The following is a 19,275-nucleotide window of genomic DNA, read 5'->3' on the forward strand; positions in this document are numbered from 1 at the left end:
TACACTAAATAAAATTTGTTCTCAACAGTTGGGTTTTGTTTTCTTTAGCAATACTTTTAAAATTGATTTTTCCTTAGATGAATTAAATACAGCAAACATCAGTTTTTATGAAATGAATATATTATAGAAAAATTAGGAGATTTTTTCATAAGTAAAATCTGTCTCTGATCAGACTATTTCGAGCGCACTTGAGTCTGATCAGAACCGGTTTGGAGCGCACTTCAGTCTGATCATAAATAGCTGCAAGCGCAACTGGGTCTGATCATAACTGCTTCGAGCGCAACTGGGTCTGATCATAACCTCTTCGAGCGCATTTGAGTCTGATCATAGTCTGATTAAGGTCTGGGCAATGGTCTGAATTTGAGTCTGGACCATGGTCTGAAGATGGTCTGATCAGAACACCTTCGGTCTGAAAAGTCTGGTCAGAGACCTTCTGTGTCTGGAAAATCTGATCAGAGGTCACTTGGGTCTGGAAAGTCTGATCAGGGTGAATTTCCGTCTGGAAATTCTGATCAGAGATAATTTCGGTCTGGAAAGTCTGATCAGAAGCAAATTTGGGTCTGGACCTCAACCTGGGGAGGTTTGAATTTAATGAATAGTTGCTCTTATATTAACCGTATTTTTAAATATGTCAAATTTGTGGGTGAATTTATTTTAACAAATGCTAACAGCCTCAGTTAAAAGGCTTTTCAACATTGGAAATGGTTTTTTTCAGTCAATTGTTTCAGTAATTAGTTCTAAATTAGTTCATCTATTTTATCAATCATTTTTAAAACATTAAACTTTTTAAAATGGACAAACACGCATATTTTTAAAAAAAAATCAAGCTTTTTTCTTTAAGAAATGAAATCTATAGCGATAGCCCATTCATTATTAAAAATTGAACCTTGAAGTGACAGAAGTGTCGTTGCAGGACCTGAAACAGGGTGAGCCGGAGCACAAACAAGTCTACCCTACCCCAATGAAGGCACTGCACCCCAATTTACACGATAGGGCAACAGAGCTAGATGTGTCTCCAAGAACTGCCAACGCTTTGCGCAACTGTGAACGGAATTTGCACCGGACATCGTACAACACGCATTACACAGGTTTGTTATTAGATTAGGGCGCGCTCGAGGGGTAGTCTCTAGAAATAGTAAAAATAAGTCCGGCTTAGTTTTGTAAGCCTTGCGTTGAAAAAAAGATGAAAAAGGTGAAAAAAGTTTGCTTATCTAAAAATCGTAGTTCTTGCAGACGTTCTAAGCAGTCAACGCATTCTGCGCTTCAAAATGCGTATTACCGATGCAGTGAAAATATTTCTTTCACCGCAACAGTCACAATTTTTCCGGCAAAACCTCGACCGCGGGGGTGGGGTGAATGTTTCTTTTCTTGCGGTGGAATACAAAAGTCTATAACTGGCAGTTTTTCTCTATTAAAAAAACAGTAGTGCCCAAATTGGATCTGATTGTTAACACATGGTAACAGCAGCAAAGTTTTAGTTCATGAGGGAAATTACAAAAGTCAGGTTATTTGAGATTTTTGTGTTGATCCGGATCCGATGTCAAAGGTTAATAATTACCAAGATAAATAGCAAAGTTTGGAGAAATTTTTACTTTTAAATTATAACGACAGAGTTATTGATTAGCTTATGTTTTACTTGATCCAAACAATTATTCTTTTTGAACAGTTTGAACTTTTTCTTTTACAAAAATTCAAAGCTGGCAACGCAAGAGTTCAAAACTTGCAACATTCTCACTATAAATTGTATCAATTTGGAAGTCGTTGTGACATCTCACTAAATTCCAAATTTTTTGAAGAAAAGATTAAGATTTGAGTATCCGTAGCAAATGTTAGTCACAAGACCGTTCTCATGAACTTCTTCTATTAGGCGACAAGAGTTGTGAACCTACGATGAAAACCCTTTGGAACAATTTTGTGCAGCAAAAGCAAAACTATCTGAAACCTCTCCAGTACTGGAATGTCCGGCTAGGGATCTTAAACCGGAATATTTAAGCCTTTTTCAGGCCTCAAATTCAAAATGGATAATGCACTATTCGTTGTAAATAATAGTTCGTTGATTACTGAGAGGACCTAACGACTAGAAGCTCGTTCAACATAAACGGCAATAACTTATCAATAACATTTTTAATAAAGCAATGCAGTTATTAATGCTATTATCTGTATCAAATTTAAGCGGGCCACAAAAGTACCCGTAACCGATACGTTTTTTGTTGCTTCTCAGCTAAAAAGTGAATTACTTTTCTCCAGCCCGTGGCGGTTTCTTTAATGACTTTTTCTAAATCAGAGTTTGCTTCTTTCTTAAGAGGTCTCAAGCAAATTTTTGGCCAATGCTTTAGTACTGCATTTACTTATCTGTAGTAGTTGGACCTAATTGGCAATAACTTGTGACAATTCGCCAAATTAGTTTTATTTTTCAATTTTTTTATTCCAGGTTTCATCATTGGTTTGAATTTTAAAACGCAGTTATGATAAAAGTTAGCCCTGGTCTAAGATGACCTATTTTTATGTTGCCATTCTCACTGCGCTACACTAAAATTAGATCTGATGCCTTGTCACTGGTAAAATAACTTAGCGCTACTGATTTAACTTAATCTTTACATTATGAAAAAAAAAATCAAAAAGCGTGTCTCATCATTTCGAATTGCAAGACGTTTTTGTGCAGAATTGTTTTTCGGCTCATTGATCCTGCGCAAAATTGTGAGCTGAACTTCGCTGAATTTTTTTTAGCGGTTAGGTCAGACAAATATCCGGTTGATGTGATAAACTTTCAATGCATGTTTTACATATATTAAGTAATTGTCAACACAATGACTGGACAAATTAAAAAACGAAGTTTATTGTGCTGAATAATTATTTTTCATTTACTGTCAGGATATCTCTTAAATATATTTAACACTTTTCAGCAGTTTTTTATTATTTTTCTTACTTAATATTTTGTTGCACGACATTTGCCACCCAAGCTTAGTCTCTACCCTTGGTCTCAAAACATTAGCCTCTTCTACTCGGCACGACTCCTCAAGGACTAAGCACCGTTTTGTTTTCACGGTACAAAGAAAAGTTGGCAAACTATATTGGTTTTCCTGTACATTTCTGACGAAAGCCTAACGTTTTTGAGCAACTTTAAAACTGTTTTGCCACATGTTCCGCTTTTGTCTGGCACGTTTCTGAGTCTCTCCTCGCATTATTTCTTCTCTTTCAGCATTTCCCTCGCATAATTTACACATTTTCAGGTCAATTCTCATATAGTTTTTAATTTTTTAGCATGTTTCTCACTTGTTTCAGCGCTTTTCAGCACTTATCTTACATTTTTTCATATTTTTCAGCAAATATTCATCAATTTACAGCATTTGTCTTTTATTTTTTGTTCCTTTCTTTATGCAAATCGATCAATTCTCGGCACTTTTATTACAAACAGTCATTACATTCATCACACAATTTAAGCAATTTCAAGAACTAATTTTAGATTTTTAATACTTTATTTGCAAAATTTCATCACTTCTCAGCCATTTTATTACAAAAAACCATCACTATGCTTGTACAATTTTACTACTTATCTTACATATTTATCTTATCTTTTATTATTGAAATTGAAAATGCTGTTATCAATAGTAGTAATCTTTAGACTATTTTATTACTTATTTTTGTTTTGATTTCAATAGGTTTGTCGTTTTGAGTTTTCTGCTATTACATTAAATGATATTACTATTTTTTGTTATCCAACATAAAATTGGAACAAAAGGTTTGAGTGCTTAAACAAAATTTAATAAAACTCAGGGACCAAAGTAAGAACTTTTTCATAAGATTTTAATTTAAGATTATTTCTTAAATTTTTTTAAAGCGTAACCAATGCGCTGGAAGAGATGAATTTTTATAACAAATGAGTTGAATGTTTTGTGGTATACATTCATCGCCAAATGATCAACAGATTCAGCGCATTTCTTTCATAATTTCAGCATGCTCAGCAAATTTTTTTTACAAAACTTTCCATTTACGCCCGGTTCACACCTCGACCCGGGTTGCGAATGGCACACTCACATCGAAAGCGCTCTTATCTGCAACGATTGAGTGCGTTAGTTAATATTGATGACATTCTGTAGGCTATGGGAATATGAATGCTTTGAAATTGGACAATTGGGAACAGTTTAAGGACCTCTACGCCAGAAACAGACACGCCACTTCAGTACCAATGGTTAGTATATATTAGTATCATTTTTTTTATTACATGATTTTGTTCCATTTGGTGCATTTATTTGCAATTTATAAGAACATCAATATGCCCCAAAAATATAATAAATTATTTTCTGGTCTAACCATCAAAATACTATTGGTCCGAAAAAATACTCATAGAAATAGCATATAATGTTTGCATTCAGAACTAATTTTGCCTTTGTGGTACAAAAATCAGTTGCATTTTTTGCAATTAGGGAATTTACCCATTTTCGGTTGTTGGTGCGATTACAGAATTTTTCTAGGATGTTGAGTCAGTTGAACGATGCGCAGCATTCGTAGCCAAAAAGCAGATATTTCCTTTTTATTGCGCGCCTGATAGCGTACACGTGATACAACCGCTACGAAGGGCTGTTGCTCACAAAACATCTCAAAAGTTTTTCATCAACTTTTAATGATTCATCTTTTGTTTGTGGAAGCTGCGAATTTTTTGATTTTCTAGTCTGCCAGAAGTGAGCCGACATTCATTCCCCCTCGACCCTTGGAGGGGAGAGTGGCCAAACTGCTGTGGCAAAGGGGATCTCTCAACCAGCCAGAACTCAGACACTACACGGAGCCATATGACGTCATAGATGCCAACAAAGAGGTCAGAAATGATACAAAGTAGTAGAAAACCACTGTGACACTTTTGGTGATATGTTTTTAAATGGAATATGAAATGAAATTTTTTGCAAACCATTTCTGCATAAGCTAGATATTTTAAATCTATTTACTCAAGAACTTTCCCCACCGCCATAGATTGGATTGAAATCTGTTTCAACACCATTTTAATAAAAATTTCTAGGGTTATCACTCTTTGCAAAATCTCCCCGCTGTTGTGTGACATAATACCCAATGCCAAAACACCCCACAAAACATAATTTTTTAAAATCTTTACGTTCATGGGCCACTGAATCATTGATCTGGACTAAATTGTAAATTCTATTCCTACTTAAGGAATGGTATATCTAATAGACATTCTGATATTTATTCTTAGGGTAAAATATTGGGTGTATGATGGGCATTTTTGCACATTGGTTATTTTTTTGTTTTTGCATTTGGTCTGACACTAGAGTCCGACCGTAGTTGATTTCAGTTTCCGCTGACAATTATTTCTTAGACGCAGGGGTTCTTGATTGAAATTACTCAATCAAGGATCCCTGCGCCGATACGCTGCGGTTATATACCACAAATTCTTTTTACAAAAATAATCTTGAGCATTGCTGTAATGGTTCTAGCTTGGACTTTTAGCAGAAAACTACATTTAGCTGCCAAAACATTACAGATAAAGCCGAGAAAACAGTGTTTCGGATTATATATAGGCTCTCTCGAACAACTGTTCTGCGTAAAATCAAGACGAAAAAGCACAGAGCATAAGAGCGGCAAATCTAGCTTAATTTTTTTTTAGCAGGTTGTATGTCTGAGCCAATTTTTGGCTCAGATCGGCCACCGATGCGTTTTCAAAGCTAAAAAAAATCAAACTAAAAATAGCGCAATTGATTTAGCTTATCAGAATGCTCAACAAAAATTGGGTTATTTGCACTTTTTTCGATCTTTCTGCGTAAATTAGAACGTATTTCATGCGGATTTTAAATACTCGAATCTGATTTGTCAATCTTTTTCAGCACTTGTGTTGTTAAGAAATCACACAACAAAACTTTTACGCTGGATAGATCAACGCATTGCTCATTTCATTTATTTGGTAACCCAAAAACACAAAATTTCACTTTTGCGCTATGTCGACTTTTTTTTTAAAAATTTTTAATGTTTAACTTAAGTTTTCATTTGATGCCATATTCGCCTCTTCGTCATATTTGATTTTTTAAAGTTAATTTTTTGGGTTCCACACAAATTTAAAAAAATCTTTAGGAATTTAAACTTTTATAAAGTGCTTTTTCTCCTGCCTGCTTTGAAACAGCGATGCAGTGCATTTGACATTTGAAGTGCAAAACGAAACAAATTCATTTTTAAAGTTTTTTTAAAAAAGAGAAACAAGGGTTATGCAGTGCAATTTAAAAAAATGAGGGAGTAGAGTGAAAACACTGATAGTTCTTTGTTGCGCTAGTTTAAAATTACTACCGTGTTTTTCTAATAAAAATTACCGTTTTTAATTACTCAATTCAGCTTCAAAATTTTAGTGCTCAATTCAAAAAAATATTCATGTTGAAGGATTTTAGCAAAGAAGTTGATCAAACTGATTTCGACTACTAAGAGTATCAACTGCGGTTTTGAGATGCTCATTTTTTATGTTCGCGACACTAATAGAAAAAATAGGAACAGATCGAATAAAATTTTGCAATGGTTAGTTCATTTAGTAAAATGTTTGTTTTTGCGATACTTTAATGTGATTTTTTTTGTTTATTCATTTTAAAAGCTTATTATGCAAAATTGCAAAAAGGCTCCAGTTATTACTACTGCACTACTGCTTGAAATAAGGTGATCAAAAATATCCCAAGTGCATAGATCTTCCATAAATTCAATCTTACATAAATTTGCGGTTTTTAGCCTTGACACCTCGGCCCGGGCGTAAAAAAACTATCAAGAACGACAGTCTCTTAAAAAACGTTCGAAAACGACAGTATCCTAAGAGAACGGTCAAAAGCAAACATTTCCTAAGTGCAACGACCGAAAACGATCAAAAACCATCAAAAACCTTTTTTTTTCTAAAATATTTTTAACTTCCTCATTTTTACTGAAGATTTGTAAGTAGTTAGTGCATTATTCAAGTTCAAGCAGGTTCTGGTACTTATCTCAAATTGTGATATAAAATGCGGTATTATTCAGGAAATTTGAGACGTCCATCTATCCCTCAATTTTACAATATTGAACTCTTAGTTTTAATTTTCTAACTATATAGAAAAGTTCTTTTCAATTTAGAATGGTGATAGTTAATGCCCACTCTAATTGACTCACCCCTCTGTCATTGATTGCTTTGCCATTTATCTTAAGGGTAAGACGAATTATTTGCCGACCTTAAACAAAAGGCTTAGGTTAAAATTAATTAATTGCAGATTGTTGGGGACATTTGATCAGTGGCTAAGTCCGCCCGATTGCCAAAAGATACAGCCCGATTTCACAAAAGCCTAAAATTTTATTGCGTTCAATCGGGCGGCCAGCGAAAGAGTTGAGCGATCAACCGTTCCTTTATCGCAATATCCAGCACGATATACCCCGAGCCGAGGATTCCCCCCCCCCCCCCCAAAAAAAAAACAGGGATAAAAGTGTAAAGAGTGTACCCCATTGAGGTTGTTTCAGCTGGTTGACGACCATAGAGCGTACAAGTCACTGCCAGAGGTATACCACGAGAAGTTGAAATTAATGCATGCAGAGGCACTCAAACATGCAGAATATGCTGTCGAAAGGTTGTGGGTTAGTAAATTCAATAATTAGACAAGGAAAATTTGAAAGCCTAATTTTGGGTCGAAAGGAAACGTTTCTTTTTCCCTCCGTAGATTATGATCCCTTTATAGATTTGTACACCTTTATATTGGCATATATGAATTGTAATGGCTAGTCCGATCTCTTATTAAGATGATATAAAAACCATTATCTATTAGTTTGCTCATTCGTAGACTTGAAAACATAAATATTTGAACACGATTCTGTAACTGGTTTTTAAAACTTGAACAAAAATTATGTTTTCATTTCTACGTGTGAACAAACTAATCTATATTTAATTATAATGATTTGTATAGCCTTACAAGAGGCTGGATAATATAACAATTTTTTAAATGCAAATTTGAAACTGTAAAAATATTAATTATTTGCCACAATCACCCTTTGTCGCAATTAAAATTGTCCTTGTTCGCTTCTAGGAGCGAAAACTGACAGACAATGAGCAAAAGGAATTAGTGGAAGAAAGAACAAAAGCGATGGATCAGGCGGGTGGAATTGGGAATGCGCAATTCATGGCCAATTTAGGAGAGAGACATCAATTGCAGTTGAAACAGTTGGAGGCATACAACCTGTGGAAAAAGGCTAAATTGTTGGAACCCAAAGACCAGATGATACAGGTCGGTTTTCACAGGTCTTTCCCTGTTACAAAGCTCTTTTTTTCGAAATTTACTCTGCCCCTCCCCCCCCCCCCCCCCAGTCCGGCCCAAAACTTAATGGACAAAAAATTTCACGCCCTCACATTTTTTGACAATATTGTTTTATAGTACAGCTGGTAATTTGGAAAAAAGCTGATAAACGCTAAATTTCTGCTAAATTTTGTCAAGAGAAATTTGGCCATAAAATGAAAAGTTTACGCTTTTCCCATTCAAGTTCCATAATCTTTGCAGAACCATGGTGATAATATTTGTACGATGCAACATGATCTTATAAGAGTATTCATTTTTTGAGACCCTGATTAATTTTCATTCGGTAATGGCATAAGGGATTCCAACCAAGCGCTGAAAAGTCATTAATCGTTCAACAGCGTTCTAAAAAGATTTACATTCATCCAAAAAGATTTATATTCAAACTTTTCTTTGTTTCAGTACCGAAGTCAAATGAATTACGTAATCCCAGTTGAAAAACCAAACTGCTATTTTGACCACTGTAGCAAAATCATAACAGCCCGAGCACCCTTCATTTTTGAGGGTGAAAACCCATACTTGACCGAACCCACCAAACCCTATAGTCTATGCGATGCCGACTCCGAAGAAAACAAACCGAAGAAGAAACTTAGTCTTTCGGATCCGTGTCCGAACATCGAATCCGAGGTCCAACCTTTGCAACAAGGCGACGAACAACGTGCGCAATTTAAAGTCAACTCGTTGAATTTTCCTCAATATTTGAGGTCGAAAACGGCGCCTGAGATCCAAATTCCGATGGAAATGTTGGGGGGAACGTTAACGAGGACATTGGGCAGGCCGTACTCAACTATGAAACTGCAAACAGTAAGAGGACGATTAGAACCGAATGAATTGAAGCCCGAAGTCAAAACAACTACTAAAACTTCAGGTCAGTTGAAATAAAACGCCCATAATTTTTTGCAACTTCAAGATTTTTGACGAAGTCAAAATGAAAGTAAAGAGCTCAAAGGACTGGAGTTGAAACTAATTATAAGCAAAATAGTGAGCCAAATAATATATAGGGCTAGCCAAAATGGCGTGAAAGCACAGCATCTGGAATTGACCGAATAATGGAACATCGAAAATGAATTGGAAGATCAAAAACCAATAGAAAGATCAAAAATTATTAGGAAGATCAAAAATTATTAGGAAGATCAAAAATTATTAGGAAGATCAGAAATTATTAGGAAGATCATAATTCATGTAAACAATGATAAACATTTAGATTATCGTGATAAGATTTTTGCGAGGTTATTAGGAAAACTTTATAATGTCGCAGTCTCTTCAAAGAAGTCCAAACTATTTCTCGTCCGTTAACTGCTGCTAAATTTTATCTCGTTAGATAAATGCCGGTGAGGTTCTTACTGGTCTTTTTTTGACTAAGATTTTTGAAGTTGTACTTATCTTGTTGTGGTGCAATAGGCCGACTTGATTTGAACCATTCTAATAGTCCTAGTTTTGCTTTAAGATCTCCGAGATCATTTTTGCGTTTTTCCAACTCCCCCTGTAAGCTTGTGAGCGCTTTTAGATTTTTAAACTTATAATATTGTGATTCCTGTTTTGTGCAGATAAATTGTTCTCTAATTAACCTACTTATTGGTTTGCAGCAAAAAATTTGGTTGGATCGGTGATTGCAATCCGATTTTTTGGAAGACGTAACTTGACTTTAGCAAGATTTCAGTTTTAAAACTGCGCCCAGCCCAGATAATTTGCGAAAAGTAGTTGCCTAAAAGTCTTTGATATTTATGTCATTTTTGAATGTCAACTTTCCTCGTAGTAAACAAAAAGCTGGCAACAAACTGACCTTCAGTGGTTGACCTGGACACCATTCCCGTTGTCCATAACGCGGGTCAAATGAATTCATTAGATCGTTGGAACACAAAACATGTATAAATTTGAGATATACTTGTCTCTGTAATACAATAATTGCCTATGTGATATGGTACCTATAAAACTTGAAGTTTGATCAGACACTGCCACGATACATAGTTTCCTGGAACAATTGTGAAAAAATGTGTGTTTCTATGCGCCATAGTCTATGTGGTGCATAGAAACACACACTTTTGTTCAAACACTCACAATTGTTCTAGGAAACTGTGTATCTTGGCAGTATCTGATCAAACTTCAAGTTTTCTGATTGAAGAACTGGCTCATGGCGATCATGCTAACTTACCTCATTTTTTGTTCGGAAATGAGATAAATGAAAAATACATAGTTTGACAGGTCGTCATGAGGTGTAACAGTTTCTATTCCTATTTCTGAGAAGAGAATTATGTACTAGTATTTGTCTTGTTTTAACGCCAATCTGCTAAATATTTGAGATAATGTAAATTGTTGCCAGTCATCTTGTTTGTAGCATTTGGAAGAGGTCAAGATAGTGGGTGTCGTGGTCGATAATAAGGGTCAAATCATTTCACTAAGTTGAACTTTAAATTAAAATTGGAACCGGAAATATCAAAAATTTAGCCCGGATTTACAGTAGTTATCAATGCGAAAATCTACCGAGCAAATTTAGATTAGCAAAAAAATTGGCATGCGAATAGATTGGCATGGGAATAGATCTTAGTTCCGAATACCGGACGTGATTTTCTATTTTCAGCAACATTTTATGAGAAACATATATGGCCTAGATACAATCAAGTTCATTAGTTTGAGATCAGTGGATGTCAAAATCAGTTTTATATAGGTGGGAGAATTTAATTCTTAAATCTGATTGTAATGTCAATAACATAATGATAACGCCAAAAAAATACAATCGAAATTAGTTTTGTGGCTATTACTTATCAACATAGCAGCGAATTTGTCAGGTACTTCTTCTTTCGTTTTTTGAAACTTTAATAAAGAAACCTTATAAGTTTCTTGATGTTCCTTTGAAACCATGCCATCCTCCCTCCCTTGTTAAGAAAGTTTTTAGGTATAGGTTCTCCAACACTTCCATTTTTTGTTGATGTTCGTGAAGGCTCTGATAGTTCAGGTTGTTGGTGCTCTGCAGCTGATGTGGCAGCAGAAGCTTCGTCTTAATGAGAAGATCCCACATCTGTGTTCTTAACTTGTGGTTCTGATTGAGATATGGTCTCCTCCAAGGATGGTTCAGTTTTAACATTGTCCTCATCTAGTCTCGAAATTTGGTTGTCGCTCACTAGAATAGTCAGAGTTGAGTTTTCAGGCTCTTTGAAAGATGTGTTCAAGCCGTTCCTGATGATGAAAGTAGCCTTGAATAGAATGTGTTCGTACATGTTGAGATGTGCTATTGCTGGCAGTCTCATTCTGCGTCCCGTAAGTAGTTGAACCGGAGTTTTGCCCCTCGTCTTTGAAGTGTTTTGAAGTGTCATCAGTGCCCATTGCAGGAATGCCCCAAATGAGATTGGGAACCACACTGAGGTTGAGACTGCACTCTTGAAACGCCCGATTCAATGTCTGAACTGCTCTCTCAGCGACTCCATTAGCCCTTAAATAACAGACTGCTTTTTCCAATTTCTTCATTCCAGTGATTTACACCACTTTATGGTCACCACATACAAATGCAGGACCATTATCAGATACAAACGTTTTTGGTTTTCCCAATCTCACAAGGATTTGACTGAGATTTATTTTAACTGTTTCTGATGATCTTATTCCAAGCTGAAGCCTCGGCAACTACTAAGATTATGCCTTGGTCCTTAAGATAACCCCAGTCCATGTGTAACCGTTCCCAAACGTCGGCTTCTGGACACGAAGAGACTGTTTTTCACCGTCTAGGTCTGTTCATAAGACAATTCTTACATTTAAACAAAATAATGAACGTCTTTGGTAATGCCAGGCCACCATGCTATCATTCTGACCAATGCCTCAGTTGCATTCTTCTCAAGATGGGTCTCATGCACTCTTGCCGAAACCAAATGTCTAGTTTGGGTGGACTGAAAGGAACAACAACACTGAAGATGATTCCATTGTGTATGGTCAATGCATCTTTCTGTTGTTCAAATCCTTTTTCCGCTTCTGAACACCGTTTCCATTTGCCGGTCTTGATCCGGTTCATTATGCACTGGAAGATTCTGGATGCTCCAAGTTTAGTGTTGATTTCTGCATGGGTCACTCTGAGCGAAATTGTTTTGATTGCAAATCACACTAGAATGTTGTCGGATTCTTCATCATCACAATTCGTTTAGCTCAAAGCATCTGCGTGGGGTATTTGACCTCAGGCTTGTACTTCAACTCAAAGTCGAAACACATTAGAGCTATTGCCCTACTCATGATTCTAGCTGATGCTGTTTTCGAGATCTCCTCGACTGGTGCAAAGAGATATTTGAGTTGTTTGTGGTCTGTCTGTGGGGTAAATCGCCTTTCAGGAAGAAATTTTTTATATCCTATGACCACAAAGAGAACTGCCAGTGCTTCGCGTTTGAGTAGTTTTGATCAGCTGGAGTTAATTTCTTCCAAACATATATTACTGGATGTCCTTCTTCCAAAAGAACCCCGCCAACACCTTTGCAGAGGCGTAAGTATTTACAGTGGCTTCTTTTTTCAAACTGTAAGGCTGTACAAGGGGGGTTAGCGCGTAATTAGTTTATAATTTCAAAGGCTTTTTGTTGCATTTTGCCCCTTCAGAAATCGCCATTTCGCATGTCACCCAGTGGTAGAATTTTTGTTGCAAAATCAGGAATCTTTCTTCCGTAAATCTTGCTAGCCCAACAAATGGTTCGAAATGTTTGTTGTTAGTTGGTGCTTTTGCAATTTCTTCATTTTCTGAACATCGTTGGGATCTGATGCCATTTCTTCCTTTGAAATGGAGTATCCCAAAAAAACTAACGCTACTGACTGGTTTTGAGTTAGGTTATTTCTCATTAATATTAAAGTTTTTCTCACGTAGTTGTCTCTTGACTGTATGCATTCTCTCGTCGAACTGCTCCTTGGTAGTTCCAAAGAGCAACACATCGTCCTGAAAGATCATAACACTTTTGATTCCTTTGAGTGTTGATTCGATGCAATTCTGGAAGATTGAAGAAGAGTTGTTCAATCCTTGAGATAATCGGTAAATCTTGAACAGTCAATGAGATGTGTTGATAATGCATTTGTCTTTTGCCTGATCGTCAAGTTCGTACAGTAGGTATCTGAGAGATCAATTTTGCCAAAGCATGAGGCCCCATGTAGGTTGTGGAACATCGTCTCCAGGAAATGCATTATTGACTCCTCCTGGCTGTACCGGGTCAAAGATGTCCTGTCTGACTTTGCAGAACATTGGCTGTGATCCTGGTATTAGCTTCACAAGAGGTTTAAAACCCTTCACCGCAGGTAAGTGTTCGGTTGTGCTGTTCACTCCGTGCCCTGGGTAGAAGGTCTCTACAAAGTAGGCCAAATTATTTATTAGACTGCACAACTGCTAGTTTTTTTGTGTGTGCCTGCTTCAGTTCCACCCAACGTTACAAGTAATTGCTCCCAGAAGCGTTAATTGATGACAATTACAAGCTTCGATGTCATTTTATCATCTAACTGCGGTTTACAAAGCTGAATCTATTTTTTTGATGATGTCACTGGGCTATATGCACCTGCACCTGTGGCTTCTTGCATTCTTGTTTTGCAGTTACTTATTGAGATTGATTCCCATATAGCAGACATGCTAACGATTTCTTGTTCCGTATATAACTGCAGATGCTTGCTCTTAATAAGTGTTTCCTTCTTCACAAAAGTTATTCTGTCTATTGTTCTTACCTGAATTCGGTTGGGCTTTTACTCTACACATTTTTGAGAAAAGTACACTTTCTCCCAGGTGTTGCATTTTTCTCAGCGCTGGACAGGGCTCGACTAGAATGTGGAAAACCTTCACACCTAGAGCACAAACTGTTGCTTTTATTAGCCGTAAATTTCTCGTTTCTTTTTTAAAGTCTTTTTGAAGTTGTGCCCGACTTCTTCATTCACAGTAATAAAGCTTATTACATGATGAAGAACTTGCAAACGCCATTGCTTGACTTCTGAGCTGTAAGCGTTCAGTCACTTCAGTAATCAACATTTTTGCTTCAGGGTCTCTCAAACTTGAGATGAGTTTTTTTTACCATCTCCTTTTCGGATTTGGTCGCTGTTTTGAGTTTTTTGAAGTCACATAGCTAGCGTCTTCTCTGAGAGGTGCTAGGAAGTCGTCGTCTGACTCCTCCACACATTGTATTACGGACAGAAATTTAGCCCTTTCTGCCGTTACTACTCTCTTTAGAAATGTAGCTTTGAATCGCCAAATTGACATCTTTATTTGAAGTTTCTATCAAGTTTCCAGGACCCATTAGGCTCCAAAGCTTAAAAATTGCGTCCTGCTTGCACATACTAAGAAAAAGATTAGTTACCTGTAAGTCCAGTATAGTACCATTGTTGTTGATCTTGTCCTATTTTTTCTCGGCTTGACATTTCGCCACAAAGGACAAAATCCATGGAGTAGCTGATTCTGCATTCTGTAGATCCAGAATTTGTCCGTCTGCTTGTGGCCTGGACACCATTGTCGTGGTTAATAACACGGGTCAAAAAATTCAATAAGTGGAAATTTAAATTAAAACTGCAATTGAACATTTGCAAAATTTAGCCCGTATTTATAAAAGTTATCTATATGAAAATTTACAGAGAAATTTAGCGTAATTGACATGTGAATAGATGTGAGTTGGCCTAGATCTTATATGGCCTAGATAGAATCAAGTTCCTTAGTTGGAGGTCAGTGGATGTTACAATCAGGTTTCTGTGGGTGGGAGTATTTACTTCTGACATCTGATTGATAGATCAAGAAGATAATGATAGCGCCAAAAAATAGAATTGAGTTTGGTTTTGTTGCCATTACTTATCGACATAGCAGCAAAATTTGTCGGTTAAGTTCTTATTTCGTTCTTTGAATATTTATTAAAGATAACTTCTAAGTTTTTTGAAGTTCTTTGCAACCATCACATTAGGCTTTGTTGTTTTGATTTCAGTGTGAGATATTACTATTTGTGCTTTTCAGTTCTTTTACTGCAGTTTGCTTCAATAGATTTGTTTCTTGTAAATTTTGACAATGGTTTCCCTTATTAGAGCAACTTTGTTCCGCTTATGAATCAACCAACATTAAACATAGGTTAACTGTAATATTTTTCTTGTTACATTAAAAAGCAGGAAACTGGTGCCAAGAATTATCTATGTCTATAGCATTCTCGGGATCTTCTTAACAATGCAATGGTTTTGGATAACCATGAGCTAGTTTGACAGCTAGTTGGGTTAAAAGACGTTAGCCAGTTTTTACTTCACAGAACCTATCAGATCGATTGCGGCCGAGGGATATCCTTGTCACGCGTCCCAATTGGCAGAGATTCTTGCCGGAATCCATTTCTCGAGAACCCAAACAATTTTGTTCATTTCCATTTTTTTTGTTTACCTCTTTTTTGAATTTCTGTTAACTATGGTTCAGTAAACATCCCACGTCAGTTTGTTGGATCTCAGGATCAGAAGATCCTTTGACTACCTGTTCGAGCGTGCCCCACGAAATACCGTTATTTTAAAGATTTTGTTCGGATTGTGAATCAATCTTTCGAATATAAAATGAGGGGTTTTAGCTGGAATCACCAAGAATTATCGATGTCAATAACAAAACAGTTAAGCACATCGAGTTTCATTTTAAAAAATCAGATTGCTGTCACATTCGCTTGATGAATTGGTTTAGATTACTACCTTTTTTAAACTAGTTTTCCGCCAAAAAGTTGTTACTGCGTCTTTTTTTTAATCTCTCGCAAATGTAAAACATAGTACCATCTAAAAACTTTTTTCCTTGTGTTCCAGTGATGTTGGACGAGAAGCGACTGGGTGCTGGAGTGAGACCCACTTTCCACAACCACCCTGAGGAACTGGTAGTATGTAACAGTGGGGAGCTAGATGCACACCACATTTATAGACACAATGATGCACTGGAACACCACACACAACAGAGGGCTGTCAGTGCAACTAATAATAGCACCAATAAACAGGTTCGTATTGTGGTGGCGAGGGAGGGTGGAAGGGGTGGGTGTTGTAGGTTCGTTGGGGGGGGGGGGGGGGGGGGCTCACAGTTACGGATTGATTGCATCACCCATATATAGTGAGCTATATTAGTTACACATATCAGATCAGACATCAACTTTGCGTAGGCTATGCTTCGGTTTTCGTTTCACTTGGCGGGGGGGGGGGGCAACAGTAGATTGCAATTTATATCAATATTTATTTGCAAATTAATTGATCTGTCACACACAATTCACCCTAAATACTTCAAACAACTTCAGGAGAAACCTCGACCAGGTACCGCCTCCCCCCCCCCCCTCCTCCCTGTAGCTAGGTCTCCTCTTCTGGTTCAGGCGCATGTAGAATCTTGCAGGTTCCAGTCGTACTAACTGTATGAGCAATAATATGGAAACAAATGATTAATTTGATTATTCTATGCCCAGGTTACTTTTAAACAAGATCTGGACAGGGCCGGACCCCCGCAAATGAGATGTGCAGCCGAAACCCATCCAGAGCAACACGTGGGCGACAACTTCACCTGGACAAGGGAGTACAACCCTGGACTGAGCCAGTCTCACTTCACCGCACAGACTGTCAATGATGACAAGTACATGACTGGAATGGAAGTGAGACCCAATTATGGGCTGTATTCTTCCATACCCAAACACAACGCCAGGTTAGAACACCCAATCTTTTTTCCCAGTGGAATTCAACACAGGTTGAACGAGAAAGTTAAAATACTGAATCAGAAAGAAGTCAGTACTGATTCAGAAAATAACAGTAAAATTCAGGAGATAGCAGTACTGAATTAGACTCTGTTTCATGTCCAGTGCGGACAAACCCAGGTTGGCAGAACTTGGGTCGATATGCGAATAACCCTATTTGAAATCAAAAGTTTATGTAAAATTCGTGAGTTTTATAATTCAAAATTAACAAAATTGATCGCAATTGTGTCTATATAAGCCATAACGAAATACAGTTCTCGGATAAAGTACGTGCCATATCTAGTAAGTACCATAAATTATCGTTTTCTCTTTACTAAGTTTCCATAAAACCCATTTATGGCCTTTTAGGATTAGTAAGTTTGTTTTATGATCAAAACGGTTATAATTCGCCCTGCAAGATTCTCTTCGAGTACATTTCAAAAGCCTACAAGAAAAACGTGTGTCCTGAAAGATTCGTGCAACATACCATATATGCAAAATGTCTGTTTATTAAGTCAGCATCTGTTTTCATTCAAAACTAACGTGTTTGAGATTAAATATCGGATAAAAATTGGTCATTGGACATTTTAAAGTTTTACTACCAATGATAGACTTTTAAATCTTTTTCAGATTGCTGCAAACGAAGAACGAGTTCAATAAATCGGCCGTGAGGAAAGACTTCCTGGAAACATTCCCAGAAAATGCGCCAGACTTACGAGACCATATAAGTGACGGGAAGAAACACAATTTCTTCGGATTCAACGCGTACTACTTCCATTGAGGGCAAACACCCATTTTTGAAAGGAAAATAAACTCAAATTGATCTCTCAAAGTGCTCTTCTGTTAACTGCTTTCTCCCTCACACACATTCAATGCTAATAAATAGATTCTATTTTGAAAATTTTTTCAACTAGAATTGAAGCTAAGCGTACATGGCTTCAAAACTGCCCCCTCTACCCTCTGGTAGCATTACATCCCCAACAGCTTTTAAAAGTCGAGTATATATAGTCGTAATTGTCACTATTTTCACCTAAAAAAGTTATCAAACTAATTAAATAGAATTGAAGGAAAACTTAACTGGTACAATATGCATAAAGTCCCTCTTATCAGTAGTTGCGGGTTAAAAAAGACTACTTACTGATTAGCGCCTACTCAAATCTCTCGGCATCCCAAAGCTGCCGCAAAAATTTATTCATTTTTGCACAGGCAAGTTTTTGCATGGGTGGATGATTTGTTGAAAAAATAATGTGAGAGTTGCAGTGAATAGCGGTAAAATAACAAATTCACCGCCAAGCGTGCGCATGTTTGAGCGATATGTGCGGCGATGACGGTGATGTTTTGTAAGATTTGCGGAGAATTGTTATGAGATTTGCAATTTTTAGCAGTGAATTTTTTTCTACGATTTCTTCCGTTAGAACTTGAAAAAAATCACTGCTACCAGAAGGAAGCGGTGAAAAATATTACAGCTAAAAAATGAAAATCTTACCAAAAAATCACCACTAAATTAACCGCAATAATTACAACGCAATCAACGCTAAAAGGACTCAAGCCCATCGCATTAAGAAATCATTTTGTCTATCGCAGAATCTTATATACCCAGATTTTCCGCTCACAGAAGATGAATTTCTTTATATTCAGCTGTCACATCAAAATTTTTTGTCTCTGGATGTACATGTTTTTTTGCAAAAATTTTTGCGCTTTTATTCCTTTTTCTGATTTTTTTTTCACCTGAGCCAGCACCGAAGCTTGTTTTTGTGGAAATCAATATAGGCTCCAAATATTCTTTTTCTCAAAAATGAGAAAAATTTACAGGGATACCAAGCATGGTTTGATTGAAACAACTCCTTGACTCGATTGAAATCCACTAACTAAAAAGTACTTTTAAATACTTGAGACTTAATTATTTGAAACTTAAAACGTACGAAAAATCAATTTTTGCGCCAGCCAATCTTCTCCGTTTCAGACTCCGGATTGAAAAATGAACACCAACAAAGAGCTGGATTTGTTTGGAACAAATCCTGAACCCACACAATTTTTTTTTTAAAAAGAAGTTTAAACTTTTGGACAACTAAATATACACAAAAAGCATTTCAACTAAAGATAGACACTTCCAAAAACTTAGTCTGAGTCTTAGTCTCAATAAGGCAGTACTCTGATTTCAATTTGATGAATTGACTCTTGCATAAGTGCCACAAGATTCTTTTGTGGTGTAGCAAAACAAAGAAGACTACTCGTGAGTTTTTAGATCAATTGATGCAGAGGCTGTAATTTAATTTATTTTCGTGAATTGTAATTTGTTCATTTGTTTTTTTTTCTTTTTTTCAAGAGTTAAGAGTTTTCAGTTTGCTTGC

The 19,275-nt window shown here is 36.6% G+C and overlaps 1 protein-coding gene across 4 annotated transcripts in view; it reads left to right on the plus strand.

Annotated features, from left to right (window-relative positions):
* LOC142353719 (uncharacterized) overlaps positions 1-17,825 on the plus strand; it is a 38,463-nt gene extending 20,638 nt beyond the window's left edge. For all 4 annotated transcript variants that reach the window (XM_075406051.1, XM_075406052.1, XM_075406053.1 and 1 more), the window contains 9 exons: positions 914-1,088; positions 4,098-4,189; positions 4,670-4,813; positions 7,462-7,575; positions 8,022-8,219; positions 8,688-9,153; positions 16,026-16,210; positions 16,664-16,896; positions 17,555-17,825. In XM_075406051.1, the coding sequence (XP_075262166.1) occupies positions 914-1,088; positions 4,098-4,189; positions 4,670-4,813; positions 7,462-7,575; positions 8,022-8,219; positions 8,688-9,153; positions 16,026-16,210; positions 16,664-16,896; positions 17,555-17,705 (1,758 nt within the window). In that variant the 3' untranslated portion in view covers positions 17,706-17,825. The remainder of the gene's footprint in view (positions 1-913; positions 1,089-4,097; positions 4,190-4,669; positions 4,814-7,461; positions 7,576-8,021; positions 8,220-8,687; positions 9,154-16,025; positions 16,211-16,663; positions 16,897-17,554) is intronic.
* The last annotated feature ends 1,450 nt before the right edge of the window (positions 17,826-19,275 follow it).

Source organism: Convolutriloba macropyga, chromosome 14 (assembly GCF_964194025.1).
Source record: "Convolutriloba macropyga chromosome 14, txConMacr16.3, whole genome shotgun sequence".
NCBI classification, from domain to species: Eukaryota; Metazoa; Xenacoelomorpha; order Acoela; family Convolutidae; genus Convolutriloba; species Convolutriloba macropyga.